Raw genomic sequence first — 24,268 nt, forward strand, 5'->3', positions numbered from 1 at the left:
AAAAGGAGGATAAAAGTTTAATATTGGAAAAAATTGAAGGATTGAAAGTAACAGAGCAGTGGGTTGCAGAAAAATAAGCAGTGTGAGCATGTGTGTGAAAAAAAGGCATTGTATAGTATCTGTACAGCAGTATTCAAACCACTGTATGAATCTGTGAGTGCTTTAAACGCTTTGGTTAGTGAGACTGGAAAAGAGCTGCTACATTAATAAAGATTAGCTGATGAAGCCAAGAAGGAAAGCTGGCAAAAATGCCAAGTGTGTAAGTCAACAGCCTTAATGAGTGGAATTGTGATAATTATCATTCAACAAATTCTAAGTAAGTACACTGAAAAAAATGTTTTGTTCAATTTACTAAATTTTTTTATGACAAGTGGTTGCACGAAATAAATTTGTTTGAATCCAGAAATATTTTTTAAGTACACAGAATTTAATTTAAGCGAGTAAAGCCAACATATATTTTTAAGCTACTTTAACTTAACTGTTGTGGATACGACTTAGTCAAATAATATTAGTAATTCCAACTAAGGTTGTGTTAAGTGTACCAGAATAATTTGTTTCCTTTAAACTTATGTCCCAAAGTTATATTCAAATCAATAAAATTGTTAATTTCTCTCTATTTCAATTAAGTAAATTTTACTTAAAAAAAAATATTGCTTACCCTGATTTGTAGTTTTTAATAACGCCAATAATGAAAACAACAAAATTCTTTCACATCATTTATTAATGCAAAATTTGTTGCAAACAGAATAAGAATCCACATGTAAGGGAAATTGCTGTAATTTGTATAATGCAAATTACAAAACTTTTGTCTATGAACTAATAGCTTTAAAAAGCTCTATTCAAATAAAACAGGAACAACAGACAAGAGAAATGTTAACCAATGTTTCTCTTCCTCTAACAAAGAATAAAACACTGCCAGCGGTATAAAGTATCACAATTAGAAACTGATGCATCCACAAAATAACCAAAGTTTCAGACTTGCTGTTCTGGTGAGTTAACACTGATTATAGGTCAGCAGCTATCAAGGACCGGAATAAAGAAAAATTGCTTCAGTAAACTGAATAATTACAAAGTTGCTCTTCAAGCTACTCAAATGTACCAAACGCGAAACATTCATTATTGAAAGTTAAAATGTTCAATCAAAACATAACACAGAACGTGAGAACGAATGATGGTTATACAAATGTTTCACTCCTATTCACAAGAGCACCAGTCATTGGTAATTTACATAACAAAATGTAAATGGATGTGTGGTTTTAGAAATCTTCCTATCCAGTAGCAATTTTGTTCTTCAGCCCAAGGACTTTGGGGGAGAGCTTTTCCCCATCCAATCCCATCAACACTTTCTGAATGAATTCATAATAGTGCCTCAATTCCTTGGGGTAGGCTAGGTTTAGTGCATAGATTACTCCAAGCATCAATGCACAAGCTTGGGCCGGAGATCCAATGTTGTCCATGACTATCTCCCCTTCAACAAATATTCCAATGTCATCATAATGTCCATTTTGTCCATCCTCCTTGTTGATGACATAAATGCCCATGGTGTGCTTCTTTAGGCCTCTCTGGATGTCATCTCCTTCAATGTCCTAAACATTTAATAAAAAAGGTAAAAGAAAAACAATTAACTCTACAATTAAATTCCAATCTAGTTGTTTGTGTGTGTGTGTGTAAATATCTATCTAAGAAGTGTGTGTATAGATGACTTGCTAACAATGACTTACCAAGTACTCCCGAATAAGGCTTCCGTCCTCTTCACCAAGGTAGAGGCAAAGTGCCCTGAGAACTGCTTGCCTTTTCACTTTAACATCACTTTCAGCCTGTTTAAAGAGAGTTGCTGATTAAACCAATTTGGAAAAAAACAACAACAATGTCTGACATTCGCAATAAGTAAATTTTATCATAAGTCAGTTCAAACATAGTAAATAAAATTTATATATGAAAATTTCAAAATTTAGATTGCTTGGCCGGTCACCTAAAATGGCTTATTTGACTCACCAGTGACTTGCCACTTAAGACAAATTAAATCCAAATAGAATTTGCAATATTCAGATTTACCTCTTGCATGATCTGCAAGTGGTGGGCAAGTTTCTGCCCAGAAACACCGCCCTTCTTCTGGAAAACTGTCATCAGCTGAGGTGTAATTCTGTCTAACTGTGCCGCAAAGGTCGTCTCCAGTTGAAGTGTTGTAATACGCTGGAATTCAGCATTTACCTGTATCACACACACAGAGAGAAAAAAAGAAGACTGGTGCTTAATCATTGGTATGATTATTTTGTTATTTCTTCATTAAATGCTACAATGCAATTGCCATCACTTCATAAAGCATAATTAGCATATGGGTTAGTATACAGTGCATGAAGGATGTTACTACTGTTAATCAAAGAAGAAATGAATGGCATCAGTCCATTTAGCGGGTTTAAAGGGTTTTAAAAAGCAGATATTTGTCTGTTTCAGGTGGTTGGCAACACATTTTCCTGTGCTCTTTGTCCGCTGGTGGGAGTGTCTCGCCTGTGAGGTCAGCACCTCTTGGTGGTGAGAGGTCTTAGGGGTTTTAACTTGACCCATTTATTTTTTTTATCTTATGAGCAACAAAGTTTGTTCATCACATTTTTAATTTACATTTGTTTAGCACATGCTTTTAACAATCTGAGGCTAACTAAAAACTAATAGCTAAATAAAAGGTTTTAGGTTAATTCACAATTGATAATCTGATTTCACTCTATTAATTATTGAGATGATTAATCAATCATTTCAATAATCAAACTCACGATAAAATAGTTTGGGTATATGTAGTTGGTTATATGTAGTGCAAACTTACTTAAACAATCAAATATTTTTTATTTATAAGAAAAATCAAAAATGTATTTTATTCATGTTTCTACACTTTAAGTCACTTATGTTTTTCATACACAACTTGTATTTTAAGTGCTGCTCAAATAAATACTCTGTACGGTACACAGGTCAATCACTATAAATGCCAGCCTCTTTATACCTATATTTGGGATCGTCTTAATCCAAGTGGCCCAGATTAATTAATGTATAACATAAGGAATTACTGAAAAGCAAACTCAGCAAAAAAAAAAGCATGCCTTTACCTCATTAATCTGGAAAAGTGCAGGCCACCTAGCTTTAAACTCCCCAGCGGTTGGACTTCCCTGCACCACCTCTTGTCTACGGTAGGAAAATGTTCTTGACATCTTCTGTCTTACATCTGAGGCACTGTTTCTTCGTCTGACGTCGGTCAAAAGCTCAACCCTGATGTTTTCTAGACTGTCATCCGTTTCGCCAGCTGGGTGTAATGGACAAAAATTGACCTCAGCCTTTTTAGGTTTCTTAACATTTTTGGCTGGGAGGCAATCATCACTGGATTTGTTTTTCAAAGCATTTATAGTCACTTCAGGACAGTCAATGTTGCGCATCTTTGTCCTGTAATTAGCCATCTTATATTTCAGGCTAATCATCCAGCCATAGTAACCTGTGGCAGATGGCTCTCGCAGACAAGGGAATTTTTTGATCAGTGCCCCTGCAACTTCATCTATTTGGTAATTTTGAGGATAAGCAGTAAACTGAAAAATCGCCTCAGCTAGCTTCTCTAAGATGTCAGATTTAACACCTGGAGTAATCTTGAGCCGAGTTCCAGTTTCTCTGAAGGTCTCATTTCCACGCTGAAGTTGCACCTCTACATTGAATGAAAATCGAGGAATAGTAAACTCGCGAGGCCATGCACATGATCTCAGCTCACTGTCTGACTGTGGTAGAATTATGGTGCTGTCTGAGTTGGATGAAGACGATGAAAGACTGGAGTTTCTTTGAATGCTTTCTGGACTTGCAGAGGAGTCAAGACTGCATGTGGGATACTGCTTTGACAAAGTTGCACTTGTATCCAGATTTGCCATGTACACAAGTTTGATTGTACTTCGGTCTTGAATGTCTTGCATTGATGTTATGTTCATAAACTCATTATTGAAGTCAGGATCCATGAATTGAATACGAAAGTCTCTTTCAATTCCAAATGCTTGGCAAATTGTGCTCTGAAGATCAGTCAAAGTTCTTGGCATCCCAGATGGAACGTCAAGTCTCCTAAAATCATCATCTGCCACGATGACTCTCAGCTTCAGCTGCTCTGCCATTCTTCAATCTGATTTTTAAAGACATTAGAAGAAAAAAAAAAGTTAAAATACTTTGCATTGAATAATTTTATTAGGGAGCACAAGAGTGCAGAACTGCAACACAGGTTTTACGGGTAAAAAGCAGTTTATTTAATTTTATTCTATAGCTTCATACTGGTTTTTTTTTTGCATACGTCAGCCAGAATCCTCAAAAAGTGTCACTTTGCTTTTAGTGGTATGTGTTGCAATTCATCCTTTATCAAAATGTTTTGAGCATCATCAATGATGTTTTTTTTAAGACACATGACAACATGAGGCATGTTTGGCCAAAAGAACTCAAATGTAATGGAAAAAAAAAATATTACCCTTGTGGGAAGTATCCAATCTTTATTAAAAATAAGCTAAACATTTGTGGTACCCCTCCTGTTGCCATGAAGATAACTGCAACTGAACACATGCAACTGAACACATGCAATTGAAGACAACATTTACTACCTTCTATATGAATGAATCTTTTAAGTATGACCATTCGCCGGCCTCCAATCCTGTAATCTGCCAAGGGGTACTGGTCTACCAAGGCACCAAGATCAACGAGAGAGATGTGTGATGTGGGAAAAAGTTCAAAACCTCTAAAATGCTCCCTATACCAGGCACCCATCTCTTTGACAATGAAGCTCAGGTTTTCCTCCACAACAACCATTTGGACAACTTCTGCAAATTCAGGCAATCCAGCAGAGCAGCCATAAACTACAATCATGCCAGGCCTGTAGTTTGTTCCATTTACAGAAGCATTCTTTGTGAGCTGAATATGGGTAATATCAGGGAATTTAATCCTCAAGTCTCGCTGTACATCATGATGCAGAATGTCAACAGAGACAGTAGAAACAGCTGAGACAGTTAGGCTCGGCCTTACAGTTGTGACAGACTCCAAGTGGTATGCCATCATGAACTGATGTTTCACTGCCAGTGACAGTAGCACATTTTTAAAGCACCGTGTGTGACGAACAACCTGTTTGAAAAAACTGTGCTTTGCCTCGAACCTCATGGTCCACATGCCAACAAGTGGCCCAAAGAATTTAATCATCTTTGGATAATGCTCCACAAAATGATGTTTTGGTAACAGCTTCAGTCCTGGAAACAGCTCTTTCAACCTACATCTGTGGTCAGAGACTCTAGACTCAAGGAAAGCAATTGATTGTTCTGTGTGTACTGGTGCAACAACTAGTTCAACAATGTCCTTTAGGTCCAAAATTACCTGCCAAGCTGTTTCATCTGGAGGTACCAAGTGTCCTACCAACAATGGAAGGAATCGTAAGAGACTCCAATTTTCATGAGCATTTCCTCCAATGCTTTTGTTCTGCATGAAAGTCCTGGGAATAGCATGAGGGCGATTACTCTTGTCTGCCCATTTGTAGGGAAATGTCAGAATGGACTCATTGAGGCTGTCAAGTGTAAAATATTTTTTCAAAATTAAGATATTCAGGCAGTATGCCAACTCAACTGGTAATATGCCCTCAAATATGTCATGTGCAATATCTGGAGGATATCCACTGCAAACACTGAAATGGGAGAGATGTGCAGAGAAAACACACCGTCTTTTAACACCGTGACATGGTTTTGCATTACTCTGTGCAGAACTTACATGCATTTCATGTGTCTCTTTGCTTCTCAGAGTAAACACACCTGAACTAACCTCTGTTTCTTGAATATCAGATCTTTTGGCCTCACAACATCTGCAAAAGTATTCACCTGAAAAACTCTCAATAAATCCAGAAATACTGTGTGCTCCTAAATTATCTGCTATGACACACTGTATTGTGCCCCTGACAAATTCTCCAAGATGTGCAATAAAAATCCCTTGACTTTCCAAAGTAACAAGATCACTCAACAACGGCTCTAGAATCTTTTCATATCCATATGTCTTTACATCTTCAGACTTGCAGAGTAAAGCCAGATAAATGGAAGTCAGTGATGAATGGCAAGCAGGTGGTAAATTGCTAAGAGTCCAATATATGGCACAGATTTTGTGCTTTTTACGGGAAGTGCCAAGTGGATTGCAAATCTCAAAATCGTCAATATACAAATTCAGTAAAACTCGCAATTCACCTGCTGATAAAAAACTGTTTTCTTTGAAAAACAACCCCTCCCTATAAGACCTGTAAATCACTTCTTCCCCACTTTGTTCTGTTATGCGACTACCATCCAAAACCTTAGCAAGAAGGTGGCAATCACTGAAAAGCTGCTGTAAAACCTTTAAAACTGGAACATACTGAAATGTTCTTTTATTTTTTTCATCCAACACATACTCTACAGGCTCTACAACTTTAAAATTTTCCTTGTAGAAATTTTTGCGCTTAAAGGATGTTGCCAGGGGACAACCTTTACCTACTGATTTATACACAGGATTAGATGTACACAGTGCAGATGCAAGTTCTTCAATGACTGACTGGTCTATTTGCAAGCTGTGACTGTTCAATGTGTCTTGGATAACTTTTGCTGCCGTACACAAAGATGCTGTGCCCAACAAATACTGAAATTCCTCCAAAAGTTCATCAACTGCAGCACTTGGAACGTGAAAAATATTTTCTAGTTTTAATAACACTGCCGCAAGCTTTAGCTGAACTACGTCTTCATGATAATTTGATGTCTCTAAATCAACAGGCTGTTCGTCACCCCACAATTCCTCAGCATTTGAAGCAACATGCTCTGCAGTTTCAGTTGCAAAAGATCCTCTGACAATATCCTCTTTGAAGTCTACCAGCGAGTGTAAACTGTGCTTGCGACTTTTGTGTGACTTAAAGGTACTGTAAATATTTGATTTGTAGTCACAACCTTTAAACATACATGTTACTGTCTCATTGTTTTTTAAATGACGGCTAATGTGCACAAAATATTCAGGCTCTGTTCCTAATTCACTACAACAACATAACTGACAGGAAAAAGTTGTAAATTTGTCAGAGTGCTCTGGGGTATTGCTATGATTCCTTGACAAGTGTGTCAGAAGTGAATTCCAAGTCTTTAAAAGACATGGACACTGAGGATATAGGCACTTAATGTGATGGCCACGCCCAAAATGACTATGTTTCAGTCTATAGTGCTTAAGAAGTTCTGATCGTCTAGAAACTTCTGCACTGCAGTCTTTACACTTCCACATAAACTGGACATACAACAAAGAGAGAAAATTTGAAACAAAAACAAAAAACACACTTAGTACTTTACACAAAGAAAACTTTAGCTGTGGTTAACCTACAAGAATGGATGCATCTTAGAAGTATGCTTGTAGGCTGTATTATCTAGAGCATTCTTTTCCCAACTCTGTTGCTTGAGGATGCCCATCCTGCATATTTTTGATGTTTCTCTGCTTCAGTGCACCCTGGCATATTAACTGTGTCAGTGACAGACTTGTGCACAACTTGAAGAAATTAGGCTAAACATTAGTTCAAATCAGTGTGGCGATGCAAGGAGGCATCTAAAAAAATGCAGAACAGAGGTCTTTGAGGAACAGGGTTGGGAAACACTGATCTAGAGTGCACCTAAAATCTGATCAGGTTAGAAAGCAATACCATAACAGTGCCAATTGAACAATCAAATAAAAGGAAAAAATAAAAACTAATATGTTACAGCCAGCAACTTTCATGTTCAACTTTAAATAATTTTCTCTAAAGGATGGGAACTGTTGGCAACACATGGAATCAGTGTTCTACGCCCTAGTCTTTAAAAAAAAAAAAAAAAAAAAAAAAAACTGTACAAAATATAGAGGCATCTTTTCTTAAACTATATTAATCATATGTAATAATTGATATTAATTAATATCAATATTAATAATCACAAGAACCCTTAAGATGAGATAGATAAACTTGTCAATGCAATACTGTCGTGATAAATATGTAAGGAATTTGCATGTACTTACCAAAATAACACAGTTTCCTTGAATAAACAATAACACACAAGGGGAAGAAAATCTGCCAGAAAAGGAACACAAATACAAAAAATTAAAATGAGGACTTTAGAAAGACAAACAATTACCATTTCCAAGCCACTTCATGATACTCCCTTGTAACAAAACAAATCTTACTTGTGCCTCTGTAAAAACTACAGATGGCGGGGGGAGGGGAGAGAGCAGCGACATGTGAAGACGTGTTTTTGCGAGCTCTGCTTAGATTGACCATTTGCGTAATTTTCCCGCTCCCCTTCTAGTACATCCCGGCGCGAACCCGTCTCACAAGTGCCTAATCTTTCGAATCAGTTGTATTTTGTAGTCTAAAGCTGTTCAACATGCCTAAATCGCTCAAGCAGAAGCCGGGGCCTGATGCCTCGGACTTGCCTGGTGCGGATCCGGCCGCGGGGGTGGGGGCCGGGCCGGATCTCGACACAATCATGGCTGCCATAAAGCAAACGGAGCAGAATGTGCTAGCCAAGATCGACTCGTCTGTGATGGCAGCTGCAGGTGAACTACACAAGAAAATAGACGACTTGGCGGGTGATTTAAGGTCAGAGGTCCTGAGTGTGCGCGCAGAGTTTGCGAAGGCTATCGAAGACATGCAGAAAGAAAACGCCACGCTCTCGACCCGCACTGATGATCTTGAGGAGGAAGCTAATGGCCAGGCTAACCGTGTTGTAGCACTGGAAGCTAAAGTTGATGCGCTATCTGCCCAAGTCGTCCGGTTGGCAGACAAGGCCGATGATTTGGAGTCCCGGCAACGTCGTGATAACTGCAGACTAATTGGAGTGGAAGAGGGATTCGGAAATATTCGACCGGAGAAAGCCGTGGCTGAATTGTTGAAGGAAGCGCTCGCCCTCGACTATACGCCGACGCTCGATCGGGCGCATAGGAGCCTGCAGCCGAGGCCAAAGGATGGAGATGCCCCGAGACCGATAATCGTCAAGTTCCACTATTTTCAGGAGAAAGTGGATGTTCTTCGAAAGGCCATGGGGGCAGGTCCCATTACCCGTAATGGGAAGCGTTTCTACATCTACCCAGATTACTCGGCCACCGTTAGAAAGAAGAGATCGGCCTTTACCGAGGTGAGAAGATTGCTTCGCCGGTGTACGGGAGTGAAATATGGTCTCCTGTATCCAGCTACATTGAAAATCACGACCCCGGCTGGCGAACAGATGTCTTTCGAAGACCCGATCAAGGCAAGGCACTACGTCGAGACCAATCTGCGCCCACGGGAGACGGAGGGAGAGTGACAGTTAATTCACGGACCACAACAAGTATCACACGCTGCGTGCTACCATTGAGGTAATCTGCACAGGCTGTGCATTGACTGGTGAACGTCGCCACGCTACGGTTGGATGCCCTTTATGATTGGACAAGGTATAGCTATAAGATGTTGAGGATTTCTGTGGATGTCATGTGGCCTGGGGAATATTTTATTTCAGAATATCTTCGGTATCCTCATTGGTCTTAGTTCCAGCCCGACACCATAACCCCAACAGTGCTTTTATTTTGCTTTTTGATGTATTCTGATTAATTAATCCCCTTTTTCTTATCACCAGTGTCATTATTTTTATTGGGTTTTACCCCTTTCTTGTGGGATTATTTTCCAACCGTGAGTGTTCAGAGCCGTACCGGCCTGTAAGTGGATGGGTGCCGACATGCATGCGGCAATAATGATGCTGAGTCAAGGGTCCTATTATACTTTGTTCTGTCTTTGCTGAGTTCATGTAAGAGTTTAAGCTAGTGTAAACGTGTTATATGCCTAGGAGAGAGAGGAGTGTTTTCAGGGCAGTCTCAGGTTTGTGGAAGACCAGCCCAGGGGTCCAGGATGGTGAGAGGTTTATCTATGTTTATCTGTTTGTTTTTGTTAGTTTTGCTTTGGGTTTATCTGTGGTTTATGTTGTGGCTCAAACAGGCACTGAAACACTGAGATATAACCAACGTGCAGGATCAGTCTATTATCGATTGTGGCACTATGACTCTGGATAATGTGAATAATCAACAGGAATCGGTCTCATTCATTAGCTGGAACGTCAAAGGGCTGAATAATTTGGTTAAAAGAAGCAAGGTATTTAGTCATTTGAAATCGCTCAAACCTGACGTGATGTTTCTACAGGAGACACACTTAAATACTAACTCCCAAAAAAGATTAGGTTGTAAGTGGATTGGACAAATATATCATTCACGTTTTAACTACAAAGCCAGGGGAACAGCAATCTTAATTAGGAAGGGGGTTCCATTTGAACACTCTGAAGTGATATCAGATCCTAATGGCAGATATGTTGTTGTAGTGGGCAAGCTGTTTAACACACCACTAATACTGGCTAATATTTATGGACCTAACTGGGACAACGCACAGTTCTTTCTTAATTTTTTTTCGACTCTCCCAGACCTTGTCTCCTATAAACTAATTCTAGGTGGAGACTTTAATTGTGTCCTTTCTCCCCAGCTGGACCGATCAAGCGTGAGGTCGAGCAACACCCTCTCGTCAGCAGCAGTGGCTATTAATTCCCTACTTCGTTCTTACGGCTTATCAGACCCTTGGCGTGCAACAAACCCATCTATGAAGCAATTTTCCTTTTTTTCCCCTGTACATCATAGTTACTCCAGGATTGATTACTTCATTGTCGATAACCAGCTACTTCCCTTAATTTCCAGCACCAAATACCACAGTATAGTGTTGTCAGATCATAGCCCTGTGCAGATGGGTCTGGTTTTTCCAGGTAATGTAGCGCCCCAACGAACGTGGCGGCTAGACCCCCTATTACTTTTATGTGAACGCTTTAAAACGTTTCTCAGCAATCAGATTGACTTCTTTCTAGAAATTAATGACACTCAGGATGTGTCGAGGGGAGTCTTGTGGGAGTCTATGAAAGCCTATATTAGGGGCCAAGTTATTTCTTATGTGGCACACAGAGACAAGGAGCGCTCTAAACAACTTAAAGAACTGGCTGACAAGATTGCGGATATGGATAGGCGTTACGCTCTTTCACCTACGCCAGATCTTTTTAAGGAGAAATTACTGTTGCAAACTGAATTTGACACGCTTATGACATGGAGAGCCGAAAGAAATATTTTTAAATCCAGGCAGGTATATTATGAGCATGGAGATAAAGCGGGGAGGCTCCTTGCACTTCAGCTCAAACAGCGGTCAGCCGAGCGCGTGATTTCGGGAATTGAAATAGGTGCTGATTCGATATCTCACGACCCCCGAGTCATTAATGATCAGTTCAAATATTTCTACTCTACCCTATATCAATCAGAGGTGGGCAGTAATTCATCCGAGATCTACTCGTTTCTTGACTCGCTGGATCTTCCCAAGCTCTCTCCGGACGCTCAGTCGCCTTTGGAACAGCCGTTGTCGATTGAAGAGATAACGAACGCTATTAAATTATCTCAGACTGGAAGGTCGCCAGGTCCGGACGGTTTCCCCATGGAGTTTTACAAGGAATTCTCTTCGAAGCTCACACCTATTTTAGAATCAGTTTATGCTGAATCTTTTGCTACTGGCAATCTGCCGCAGACGCTTACCCAGGCCACGATCTCAGTCTTACTAAAGAAAGATAAAGATCCTGTACAGTGTAGCTCATACAGGCCAATAAGTCTTTTGTGCTGTGACTATAAGATTTTAACCAAAACTCTTGCACTACGGTTGGACCCTATTATTTCCACCATTATTAATGAGGACCAAACGGGCTTCATTCCCGGACGGCAGTCATTTTTTAATGTGAGACGACTGTTTAATGTGGTATTCTCCCCCCATTCGACAATACAACCGGAAGTTATTCTGAGCCTTGACGCTGAAAAGGCGTTTGATAGAATCGAATGGTCCTACCTTTTTACAGTTCTGGAGAAATTCGGCATGGGACCTACTTTTTGTAGATGGATTAAAGTCCTATATTCAACGCCTATGGCTGCAGTCAGGACAAATGGTCTGATTTCGGAATATTTTTCGCTCTACAGGGGGACGAGGCAGGGCTGTTGCCTGTCACCCTTCCTGTTTGACATTGCGATCGAACCGCTGGCAATTGCTATCAGATCTGATGAGAGGATTAAAGGTATATCCAGGGGTGAGGTAACTCATAAAACTCTGCTTTATGCTGATGATCTCCTTTTGCAGATATCAGACCCAATTGGGAGTATGCCCCACCTTTTCCGCTGGCTGCGGGAGTTCAGCAACATATCGGGGTATAAGGTTAATTTATCAAAATCTTTACTGTTTCCATTGAACAATCTGGCAAAACAGACCACTTATGACGATTTGCCTTTTAAAATTGAAAATGACAAATTCACATATTTGGGACTGGAAATAGCTGGCTCGATTAAGACTATTTTCCAGTATAACTACAGGTCTATTCTGGACAGTACTAAATCTGATCTGGGTAGGTGGTCAAAACTTCCACTTTCGCTGGCAGGACGGATAAATGTGGTGAAGATGACTGTAATGCCCAGGTTTCTTTATCTATTCCAAATGATCCCCATCTTTCTCCCCAAATCCTATTTTGCCCAGCTGGATCGCTTTGTCTCTTTGTTCATATGGAACAAAAAACCTGCACGCATAAGGAGAGCAAGCCTGGAGAGAGCTAAAGCTGATGGTGGTTTGGGCTTACCTAATTTCTTATTCTATTATTGGGCTGCTAACATTGTCAAGCTGACATATTGGATAACCATGTTTGCGGATGGGGAGGGTCCAGTCTGGGCAGATATGGAACTGAGAGCTACACTCCCAATCTCTCCGATTTCGATCTTAACTGCCCCTCTCCCACTGAATGTCAAAGCATCTGGGCTGAACTCCAATTTGGTGGTTCAAAATTCAATTAAGATCTGGGGTCAATTCAGGAAACATTTTAACTTGACAAATACTTGTAGCTTTTCTCCGATAATGTTCAACCATCTTTTTACACCATCTCAAATAGATCATTCATTTGCAGTCTGGCACAGAAACGGTCTGGTTTTCTTTCAAGATCTCTTCACTGAGGATGGCTTTGTCTCATTTAAATATTTGTGTGAAGACCATAACTTACCAAAGTCTCACTACTTCAGATACCTTCAGGCTCGGAGTTTTGCTTCTAAATTTCTCCCAGGGTACCCGTCTCTGCCCTCTAAGGACCTACTGTATCTAGTTCTTAATGTGAGTCAGCCCACTAAAAGAGCAATATCGAAGATTTATGCATTGATTCTTGAAAGCTGCCCTCATACATGGGACAAACCTAAGGCGGCGTGGGAAGGGGAGGTTGGAGAACTCATGTCAGAAGACATCTGGAAGAAAGCCATACAGCGTATACATACGTCTTCTCTCTGTATTAGACATGGCCTGATTCAGTTTAAGGTCGTCCACAGGCTCCACTATTCTAATGACAGACTGTCTAAACTGTACCCTGATGTTGCACCGAATTGTCCTAGATGTGATTACTCTCCTGTTTCTTTGGGGCACATGTTTTGGTCATGTCCCTCCCTGTATGGTTTCTGGACATCAATTTTTCAATCACTGTCAGCTATATCGGGTGAAACACTGCGGCCTGACTCTTTGATAGCTATCTTCGGTGTACCTCGGGAAGAGCTGAGACTCTCTCCCCTCCACAAAAACGCAATAGCCTTTGCCTCGTTGCATGCCCGCCGTCTGATACTGCTGAGCTGGAAGGCGTCGAACCCTCCTTCCTACGTCCATTGGATTAGAGAGGTGATGTTGGGATTAGCTCTGGAAAAAATTAGGTATACCGTGCGCGGCTTGGAGAGTAAATATGACAAAACCTGGTCACGGTTCATAACTCATGTCAAGAGTCTGTCTTTTGCCTGATTTATTGTTCTTTACTTGTTGGTAATTTATGCTCTTGCTCTCTTCTCGGACTGCTGTCCATAGTCTCCTCAATGCCCGTACTTTGACTGTTGGGATTTCTTTATTCCCTTTTTCTTCTTTGTTTCTTCTCTCATGTGCCGGGGTCCGGCTGTTGGTGCTATAATGACTGTCACAGATTGGTTTGAGTGTTTCTCCCCTTTTTTTTTTTTTTTTTTTTTTTGTGTTGTGTGTATTGTGCTTCCTGGTTGTGGGGATGCCACCTGGATGGGGGTGGGGGGTAGGGTTCGCAACTTTTGTAAGAAATTCTGGACTGTTTTGTTGGAAAACTATAAATAAAGTTGTAAAAAAAAAAAAAACTACAGATGGCACGATACCACTTTTTTTTATGTCCGATACCGATATCATAACTTTGATTATCTGCCGATGCCGATGTGAATCCGATATAGTGTATTTTATAATAAAACTGGGTTTTTAAATAAATATTTTGCTGCATTTTGTATAAGTTCATACTCAGTTTAAAAAAAACATTAAAACTATTCTGTTATACCTGTATGCAAAAAATACACTGCACCCAAAATATTTTATACTTCAGCAATACTGATCAACCTAAAAAACTTACACCATCCTCCTTACTCAGGTATTCTAAACAGCACATAGAAATATTAAACAACCTAACTAATAGGGCTGCCAACTCCCAGCAAAAATATTAGGAAACCACCCCCCACCCTCTGCCTCATAATGCTTAACTGACGTAATCGACTTTAATGCACAGAAACAATTATTTTCCTACAATAATTAGATTCAACATTTTTCTTCAATACAGTTGCAGACAGCACAGATGGTACCTTCCCAAAGGAAAAAGTGCTATATGTACTACTATTACTAGGGTATATATTAGACTTAATATTTACTACATACAATAATGGATTTCTATACATTTAACCAGATCACCACTTTGCTTGTAAGATTTAGATAATTATTTATTAAAAGCTAGACATTTTAAATGAGAATAAGAAAGAAAATTATTTATGCCCCCCTTTCCTTGTTAATGCCCTACCTGGCCCCCTGACAACACTTTGCTAGATCCGCCCCTGCACAGTTACCAGCTGTCAGCTACTTAGAAAAGGATCCTGGTGTTATTTGTCTCTCAGAAACAGTTCATAACTTCAACTCATCCATGTCACCTAAAAGGTAAACCTGTTTCTTCATTACCTGTTCAGCTCTAATGATTCAGTAAAAACATCTCCTGGTTTCACCTTCATGTTTCCTTCTCACCACATATACAAACTGATATCATGACCAGCAGCTATTACGGCTGTGCCTTCAGAAAACACAAGCGGATACTAGAAAGTAATATTAAAAAATTCTAGCAACAGCTTATCAAGCTTAAACGTGCTGCTGTTGTTTATCTGCCGTTTTCCACTTTCTAGTGCAAACTGGGCAATTAACAAACAAGAGAGGCAGGACTAGCGACAGAAAAGCCATCAGCTGATAATCGATCAGTTTCATGATTGAAGTAGCAACAGGAGAGGGAGGGGGGAGAATGAGGGAAGAAGTTTTAGCTGTTCAGCATGAAGACACCGAATAACTCTAGCTTTGTGTCTTTTTTCATTCTAGCTGAAGTACAAAACAAATCGCTTCCTTTCCCCCTCAATACAAAACTCCGACAGCCAGTCCAGCTGTGGCTCCATACATCGGTTGTTAAGCTCAGCATGGAAATACTATGCAAACATACAGAGATTAACTTACACACTTGCTTTACTTCTCTGTGTTAGTTTTCTCTGAGATTAAATGCAGCGGTTTGGAAACACGTAGCGATGTTTCAAATGCTAAACCAGACCGCTGACAGGTCTTGCACTCAACAGCGCTATCAAGTGAAGCAACTTCTTTTCTGAGTTAATTTCAGTCCTGACAAACCTCACTCTCAGTGCCTTTTGAGCTCACATTATCGGCAACCACGGAGTTATTCTCCTCCACAGTTTTCAACCATTATTTGTTTCTGCACAAAAGACGTTGTGCAACGCCAATCCTACTTATTTATTTCCTACTGCACCCCTGACTGTGCAGGTGCGTTCAGAAGCCCCCTCCCCCGCCCGACTATTCCTTAATGCCAATGTTGTGGCGGGAGGGACGATTTCTCAATTTAAAACTGCAGGCTGTCTGTACAGTGAACTTTACAGCTAACTACAACAGAGAAATTGCCTCGTTACATAATTTGTTAGTACAAAATGTGCCACCAGAACTAAGCTAAAAACATGACAATTTAACGTAGCAGTTTTAAATTACTCTTTTAATAGAGCAGTAGCTAATAGAGCACATAGCTAGCTTGAGTCAAATCACGACAAAGTTCAGAGGTGTACAACTACTTAGACTTCTTTCTCCATGTGCACACGTCTTAAAGAGTCAACATGCTTTGACTGAGGTAAAAAATAAAACAAAAACGACCGGAAAAGGTTTACTTACCAAAGCTAGTCCACCTTTACACGAAGTTGTGTGATTAACTTGAGCCCGCTTGCAGCACACAAAACGTCCGCTTTCAGTCCGCGCGCAAAATGGTGGCCTGTCCTAACGCATGCGCAAAATGGCCCAGGAGGAGGCTATGAAAAACATACTTAAGCATTTTGAGCTACATTTAATTAACTAAAATTAATTGGATTAAAACGCAGGGAATGTATTTTGGAGTTACTCGAATTATATATGTGGACAGGAATTACTCATTTAAATTATAAAGATATACCAAAATAAAATATGCTATATCTAAAAGGAGCCAATATCACTTTTTTCAGTGTATTCAAATAAATCAATGTTTAAAAAGCAGCTTCACTTTTTTGTTCTTTCAGCTACAGCCTCGGCGGAATTAAATGATCTGAGAGTAAAGACTAAATATAAAAACTGTACTCAAACGTAGGCTTTGTCTGTGTATATTTGATATCAGGTCAGGAATTATAAAACACGAGGAGGGTGCATTTCACCTAGTGCTGTTCATGTGATACCAACTGGAAAGTCTCTGACTGGGAACAGCTACCTGTTTTAGAGTGACACTGATTCAAAACATACTACCAATGCAGTGAAAGCATGCAAAGATAGCAAAACACACAGCAGAGCATTATCAGTCGTAGATTGGCCTCGCCAGAGCACAGACCTTAATATTACTGAAGCAGCGTGGGATCATCCAACATCCAAAGAACAGCTTTGAATGTCCTTCAAAAAATTGGAGAACTTTTCCTGAAGATTACTTAAAGACATTACAAGAAAGAATGAAGGTGTTTATATCAAATATTGACTGTCAAGCTCATTAGAGTTGCAAAAACTCATGTTCGATATTTTCACGTATGCTTGTGTGTCATAATAAATCCCTGCAATCATTTCCTGTTTTTGCTGAAAACTCTTAAGAAAAGGGGAAAGGTTCAAGACATTTGCACCACACTGTATACAGACTTATAAAACACTGCTTCACACACCAGAATGCTCTGGTAGTTGTCATATTTGTGGTTTCATGCACCTACCGTTTTTACTAACCACAGTAGTGTTACAGATGTATCTTGCTGGCGGTTACTGCAGTCTTAAAGTGTTTTACAATAACTGCATTCCCCCCTCTAACACCTTCTGGCACTAAAACATCTTCCCCTGCTTCACTACTCTGATGATATGTTTTTTCCTAAAGGGAAACCATTGCTTAGATGCTCCTAGTTTAAAGAAAAACTCTGATTAGATTTAGGATTTGAATTGCAGCAGTTGTAAGGCTTTAGCTGGTAAGACTTCACTGCTCCACGAGATACACAGCAAATGTGTATTTCTTTCTCATGCTGGTAAAAATGGCCTTTTTTTTTTTTTTTTACATGTAATTAAATGTGTAGGACAACTTATTAATGGAGTCGCAGCTCCAAATTCATTCATTTTCATAGTTTTCCTTTGTTTTTGTTTTTTCCAGCATTCTCTCATATGTATCCTGCCATTCTTAACTGGATGTTGCCATGAAGGGTTAAAATCCCTCCAAGCAAAATGCAGGGAACAGTTTTTGTAATTCATATGACTCATTGAGAAAATACAAAGATATGTGCAGTGGCTGATTTGATGCAACAGTTCCAGGTAAAATGAAATGTTGCAATTAAGTGCTGTTCTCTACACCCCTTTTGTCCTGCTGTCACTTTAGATTCATTGTGTCAAGTATTGTTTCACCAATACGTCTGATGAGTTACAGGCTGCTGCAGCGGCAGCTTTAAGCCGGTTCTGTACGTAACTACTGTATGTGGGAAAGAAATCGCCGCATTACAACACTCTGCTAAACCTTACACGCACTCCCCCTTAATGATGGATTGCATTGCAAGCGTGTGTAGGTGGTTCTCCATCAGCGCAAGTGTTTTCTAATCACAGCAGGGTACTTTATTTGTTTGTGCTGACTTTGCATTGTTTCAGTGCAACTTAACCCCTTAATGCCAAGATATTTGATATGTGAGTTTTTCTGATTTGAAGTGAGTTGAAATTGCACATTTTTAAGGAATAAATTGCAAAAAATAAAAAAAATAAAAAAAAACAAAAAACAGATGTAGCAAATACTCTTCATAAAAAGATTGAACTTTCGGTCACTTTTTTTGATAAACATTCAACATTTTTTAACCATGTATAATAATGTCTGGCAATTATTTCATGCTTCAGGCTTTAAAGGGTCAAAGAGTGGAGAGGATGTGAAAAATTACAATAAAAATCTGTTATGCTACTTGGGAGATGTGTAAAAATGTAGCTGATTTCATTAAGAGAACCTCCCGTGGCATCGCCCATATATAATCACATTTCGTAAACCAGCTAACAATGTCCACATGAGTCTGAGCTCTCTACTGCCTGTGGCATTCATTTATCAACAGCAGCCAGGAAGTGGAGGGAAATTGCACCCATCACTAGACAAATGTGGAGGCTATGAAGCTCCTCTGTGGTGCTATTGCTCACCTAAAACAAACAAATGTGCAGCAATTACACTATGAATTATTAGACCATACGCCCTGAGAAATGGATCCAAATGAAAGCTGATTCTTAACTGGAACTTGCGATACAACAGATAAAGCAGAAAAAAGGTGACTAAATGCCACTGTTGCTTTACAAAAATCAAGTGCATTCTGTGTGTCCTGCTGCAGAGTTTAGGTCCCACACTGGCGTTTTAGTGCATATCACTCATTTATCTGACAGAATTCAGTAACCTTTAATTACGCAAGACTGGGGTTATATAACAAAATAAACCGAGGGCAAACTTACATCTGGACTGATGACTAAACCAGTTAAGAACACATGATGGAATATTAAGGAAACTGCAGCAAAGAGTAAGAAAAGGAAAAGGCAAGTCTCCATAATTACAAAACTGAGAAGGAACTGAAGAATTATGTAGCAGTTACTCTTAATCAGGAGCAAAATAAAATGGGTAAAATGTCCATAATGACATGTGTTTAGTGTCCTCAACACTACAGAAAATTAGTGTATTGTGCTTGGATTGCACCCACAAGTACTTGAGGCAAAAGTGTCATTTCAAACTCATCTCTTACTGACACTTAGGACCCATCGGGCTCACGTTGTAACAAGCTGGTCAGTTCTTTAGTAGCCTGTTTTCAGTGTGCCTGACAGCCTGACAGAGTTCAGCCAGAATCAGTCAGAATCTGAAAACGAGTACAGGTATTTTGTTGGCTTATTTAAAGTGTTTTGGCCTTCCATTCACATGTAAACAGAGTTTTAATCACTAAAAACTAAGCACCACATGTTGGAGTGATCAGCTGTAACATGCTTGTTATATTTGAGAGAAGCTTGAATGGTGAGTGAAACGGTGTATTTTAACCCACGTTACCTTTTTTTCCTCCAAAACCAAACCGTGCAGTTTTAGTTAGACTTAATTTAATTATAATTTAATGCCAACTCTAACAAAGTAGCTTTAATCCTCTTTTCAGCTCGCAGATACTGGGCTCTACTGGATTTGACTCTACTCGGTTTTTAGTGTTTTCTGTTAGGTGGGATTACCTGCTACCAGGTATATAATGGAATAATGGGAGTAATGTCATGAGAGTGACTCCTTCACAAGAATCAAACCTGTTTTTTTATGAGGGAAATGGTTACACACATTCTTTGGTTCTGAGACTCCACTCACCGTTGGTGTGTTGTGTTTGTGTGATATACAATTAATTTCACAGGACTTATAGCCTTGCTATAACGACCCAGCCCACATTGATTGAGCCGAGCAGCTGCCGGTGAAAAAAGCCATCACTGTTTCAACTTTACTACTAGTTCTCTTCACCCCAGGTGAAAGATAAAGCATAGCATGTCACATTACTGTGGTTTGTAGGCTTTCAAACTTTGGGGACCCTCAGAACTACAGTGTGTTGCATGAAATGAGAACTGAGACAATGCAGTCCCAGGTCCTCCAGGCTGGAGATGGAACTGCCGCAAACAAATCCATTCTGTAACACACGATCATGCGGCAGAAACTGCCTATACCTACTTAATTACTAATGCAATATCAAATTTGCTGCCTAACCTTAACCAAACAGTGTAAGAAAATGTAAAGAGAAAAACTAAACTAAAATAAAGTGCTTTAAAAAGTGGTTCCAGACACAACCCATAGTCTTCTCTGTCTTCTAGTTGGAGACCACGTGTGTGATTGACACTAATGGAGTACCACACTGACAAGAAAGAGTTCCTCCCAAGCGTCAGTACCAGACGAGCAGAGAGTGAGAATGTGTTGATTTAGTCCACGCTGACCCTCATACACCGATACTTACTTTTTTACTCCATTAAATCAGATTTGATGCTTCATATGTGGTTAAACTCTATTAGGAATGTGCACCATTCGAGCATACGCAGCCCAAAAACATAATAAATTTTGTCCATTAATGATGTTTATATAACAGTTTAGTACCTGACAAACTGCAGATTACTCAAATCTGTTTGCAATACAGGGGACCCTGAATTCCCCGAGGTTCCCAGTGTAGCTGTGCTTGGGCAATCTCTTGCTGGGCTCAAATGACCTCACTCGCTCACACAACATAGAAATTCCCCTTACTGTTAATATCGAGCTGGGTGCGATCACACGTGCGATGGCAATCAGTCAAGTATCACTCCTACAAGCAGGATGAAAACCCAAAGGGGTGAAGGGAGCTCCAGAGAAAAGTGTTACCAGGAAGGCACATAAAAACTCTAAATCTACTACACACACACACACACACACACACACACACACACACACACACACACACACACACACACACACACATCGAAAGGTACTCACGAGCAAAACAACATGGGAGCAAATCAATACCTCGACAGCTGACTGACAATGACGTCATCGGCACAGTTGGAGCTCCCCCTTTTCTTTCCACGCCTTCCACTTTATATCCGTGCGCGTGTGCGGGAACCTGCCTCCCTGCCCCTTCACAAGGGCGCGCACTTTGAGGCGCGTTGCTACGTGCCCAGATTGGAAAGCAGTTGCGCGTCCCTGTATGGGGAAGTGGTAAGTTGCGCAAGTAACGGCAGGAGCGGCATCCCGCTTTACCCCACACGTTCGGGACCAAACATTATGTGATTACTGCCTGTGGAGGTATCAGTGGCCCGTAACCTCCCACCGTTCTTAAGATCGACTGATTGGAGTCATTAATACATGCCGCTGTCACGTGGTTAGACTGAGCCATAAGCAGAACTATGTTATAATATGTTGTCCTTTTTTCAAATGAGTGCTCTCATTGGTCTGAGGATAAAAATAGCACAATTAACACAAGGGAGGGCAGAAACTAGAGAAAAATCTGAGATGTGTTTCGTCCCGCTGGGAATCTTCCTGATATTGACATCGGGCTTGCTTTGGCATTTTAATTACGCGCAGCCGACATTTCTGAAAGAGAGAGAAAAAAAGAAAAAGCCTGCAGAAGATTTTTCTTTGAAATTTTCCGCTCAGTGTATCCAGCAGGTATTACGTCTGATTGGGAGCGGCTGCTGCCACGATTCAACATCATCCCTCTGTCAACCATCCCCTCTCTCTCTTCCGTTAGCGCGCCTCCGTCCCTCATCACTCCTCTTGCTCACCCCCCTTACTCTCTCTCTCTGGAGCTCCCCCCACCCCCCTTCTCTCTCTCTCCCTCTCTCTGCTGGAACGCACGTCCGGGGATAATACTCTCGCTCTCTCCGTCTTTTGCTGCTGCAGAACGGACCGTAAAGCTTCACGCCTTCATCCTCTTCTTCCCTGCCAGACCGGGAACTCCGATCAAGGTAAGACAAGTGAAAACACGATGTGTTCTGTACGAGCTGGGCTCAGCTGTCAGTGTTTGCGGGGAGAAGTGTTGGGGGTGAGAGTGGAGGGGGGGTGGACTTCTGCACTTGTGGGATGCGCTGTGTGCGCGCTGGAGAGACACCGTGCTGCCACGTTGAGGTTGTCGGTGCAATGCTGAGCTTTGCTTATTTGGCGAATATAAACACAGAGATGCTCAGAGGGATATCCCGACAACGTTCTTGGGCAGTGTCCACTCCTCAGACACCTGTGAGTCAGAGACTGAGCAGACCATAAAATTAAATAATAATAATAATAAAAGATTCAAACACAGAGAGGAAAAGAGTGTGGAGAAAATTTGGATGAATTGTTGCGAGCCCGACCTATTGGCTGGCAGTGCTGCCCCGCCTCTGTACCCGTTTTTTTTTTTTTTTTTTACGTGGTGGTGGATAAGACAGCTGTTGAACATGCGTGTGTTTGCTCCGGTGCTCAGGTCTGGAGCGGCTTTCTGCGGATCAAGAGATCCCAGGCTGAGCCATTCTGAGCGGGGAGGTAGTGCCGGGGTTGCTCTGTGGCAAAAACACAAAGGGGCAACGGTGGCCCTGGGGTGAGCAGCAGCTGTCTTCGAACGTGTGCGCGTGTGTGGTGAGTGGCATCACCAGTGAGTGAGTCGAAAATGATAAGCAGAGATGGTGCACAATGGCAATCGCCATAAAATGACGCGTGCGTATTTTTGCGCGCGAAAATGAGTGCCTTTGACCGAATTTCCACATCAAATGGGCTGTTTCCACGGGGTTTCCATTAGTGGGGGAATGGGGGAAAATAGAAGGGAGACTATTTGGTATCTTTCAGTCCTGCAACACAAACAAACCTCATTCAGCACCACTGCGCGTGTTTGGAGACGTTGAGAGAATGGCGAAAAGAAAGAGAGGAGAGACACGAGAGGGGGAGAAGGAAGACGATAAAGCGGAGGGGGGGGGGGGGGGGGGGTGAAAGAAAGATAGGTAGATAGAGAGAGAGAGAGAGAGAGAGAGAGAGAGAGAGAGAGAGATGAGATGGCGCACTACAACAGCGCTTTCTAGCAGTGTTTTGATTTATCGCCTCTCCAATGTGCACTGACGCACAAAGCTCCGGGTTCCCCCCTGTTGGTATTCGTTGTCATCTCGACTGATCAGGATTATGTTAGAGTCGCAGTCGTTGACCTATCTGGCCTCCAGGAACACACCCTCATCCACCTCTCCTCTCCTCTTCTCCCGTGATTTTGCCGGATAGCCACATATCCCAAGCGCACGCGTTTAGACTCGACGGATGATTGTTGCCGTGAAAACAATCATGCGTGATGCGATGTGACAAGCGAACTAGTGGCATGTTTTGACTGAGGCACTGAAATTTCCTCTTTAACGTCCGGTGCCTGCACAAGTGGGGTTTATTCATTTATGCATCTCATTGTGATGATGATGCGTGCGTGACTCATTTGGCCATGAAGCGATGGGATAGTGGAGGGCAGAGCACAGCCGCAGGATACCGAAAAGAGCGCCCAGCTTAAGCGAACTTGTAGGAAATAAAAACATCTTCATCATTTTCGTGAATGCCCGTTTTTTTAGCAACATTCTTTGCATTATCCTGTGCATCAACTCTTCCTCTTGTTTGACAATGTCACCACCATCTTTACTCCCCCGCTTACTTTTTTCTCATTTTTTTCGTTGTCACTGCCATTAACATTATCAGCAACATCATCCACGTTTTTCATCTCAGCTGTCAAAAGTTTCTTTATTATTTCTCATCCATCCATGAACACGTTATCTTCATAATTCTACCAGTAACCCCCCCCTCACCACCACCAACAATAATATCATCATCATCATCATCATCATCATCATCATCATCATCATCATCATCATCATCACCACCACCAATCTTTTGGACTGAACTACATTATAAAAAGATTCCACATCCCTCCTCTCCTCTCCTCTCCTCTCCTCTCCTCTCCTCTCCTCTCCTCTTGAAACCCGACTCACCACCAGGCCTGATGTCATTCATAAATCTTCTGTCGGGGCAGAGTATGGCACTATACAGAAACTCAAAGATGCAACAGTATTTTACTAAGTTTGTAGGTTTTATTTTGTGGTTGGCTTGTACTTCAATAGGTCGAACTTTAAAACCGCTTGCCTGGTATTACGCCGGAGCTC

At 41.0% G+C, this 24,268-nt stretch overlaps 2 protein-coding genes and 1 long non-coding RNA gene across 3 annotated transcripts; 1 reads left to right on the forward strand and 2 right to left on the reverse strand.

Moving 5' to 3' along the window:
* Positions 1 to 740: 740 nt before the first annotated feature.
* LOC146667534 (uncharacterized) lies at positions 741 to 3,783 on the reverse strand. The gene is made up of 4 exons (XM_085408470.1): positions 3,096 to 3,783; positions 2,056 to 2,211; positions 1,722 to 1,817; positions 741 to 1,586 (listed from the first exon to the last, which is right to left on the reverse strand). Exons 1-4 carry the CDS (start codon positions 3,459 to 3,461, stop codon positions 1,269 to 1,271), a joined length of 936 nt encoding a protein of 311 aa, XP_085264596.1. The 5' UTR covers positions 3,462 to 3,783; the 3' UTR covers positions 741 to 1,268.
* Positions 3,784 to 3,828: 45 nt separating this feature from the next.
* On the reverse strand, positions 3,829 to 16,393 carry LOC146667535 (uncharacterized). Its single transcript, XR_014911956.1, has 3 exons — positions 16,313 to 16,393; positions 8,020 to 8,071; positions 3,829 to 4,138 (listed from the first exon to the last, which is right to left on the reverse strand). It is a non-coding gene; the product is annotated as an uncharacterized LOC146667535 (long non-coding RNA).
* Positions 8,220 to 9,335, forward strand: LOC146667536 (uncharacterized). Its single transcript, XM_085408471.1, has one exon. It carries the CDS (start codon positions 8,385 to 8,387, stop codon positions 9,300 to 9,302), a length of 918 nt encoding a protein of 305 aa, XP_085264597.1. The 5' UTR covers positions 8,220 to 8,384; the 3' UTR covers positions 9,303 to 9,335.
* Positions 16,394 to 24,268: the final 7,875 nt, after the last annotated feature.

Source organism: Rhamphochromis longiceps, linkage group LG6 (assembly GCF_057381845.1).
Source record: "Rhamphochromis longiceps isolate RC_006_pf linkage group LG6, R_longiceps_female_GT1.1, whole genome shotgun sequence".
Lineage (NCBI taxonomy): Eukaryota > Metazoa > Chordata > Actinopteri > Cichliformes > Cichlidae > Rhamphochromis > Rhamphochromis longiceps.

Coding starts and splice junctions, on each gene's coding strand:
- LOC146667534 (XM_085408470.1), bottom strand. CDS start 3,461: ATGATTAGCCTGAAATATAAGATGGCTAATTACAGGACAAAGATGCGC. Junction 2,212..3,095: donor CACTTTTCCAGATTAATGAG/GTAAAGGCATGC, acceptor TGTGTGATACAG/GTAAATGCTGAATTCCAGCG. Junction 1,587..1,721: donor GCCTTATTCGGGAGTACTTG/GTAAGTCATTGT, acceptor TTAAATGTTTAG/GACATTGAAGGAGATGACAT.
- LOC146667536 (XM_085408471.1), top strand. CDS start 8,385: ATGCCTAAATCGCTCAAGCAGAAGCCGGGGCCTGATGCCTCGGACTTG.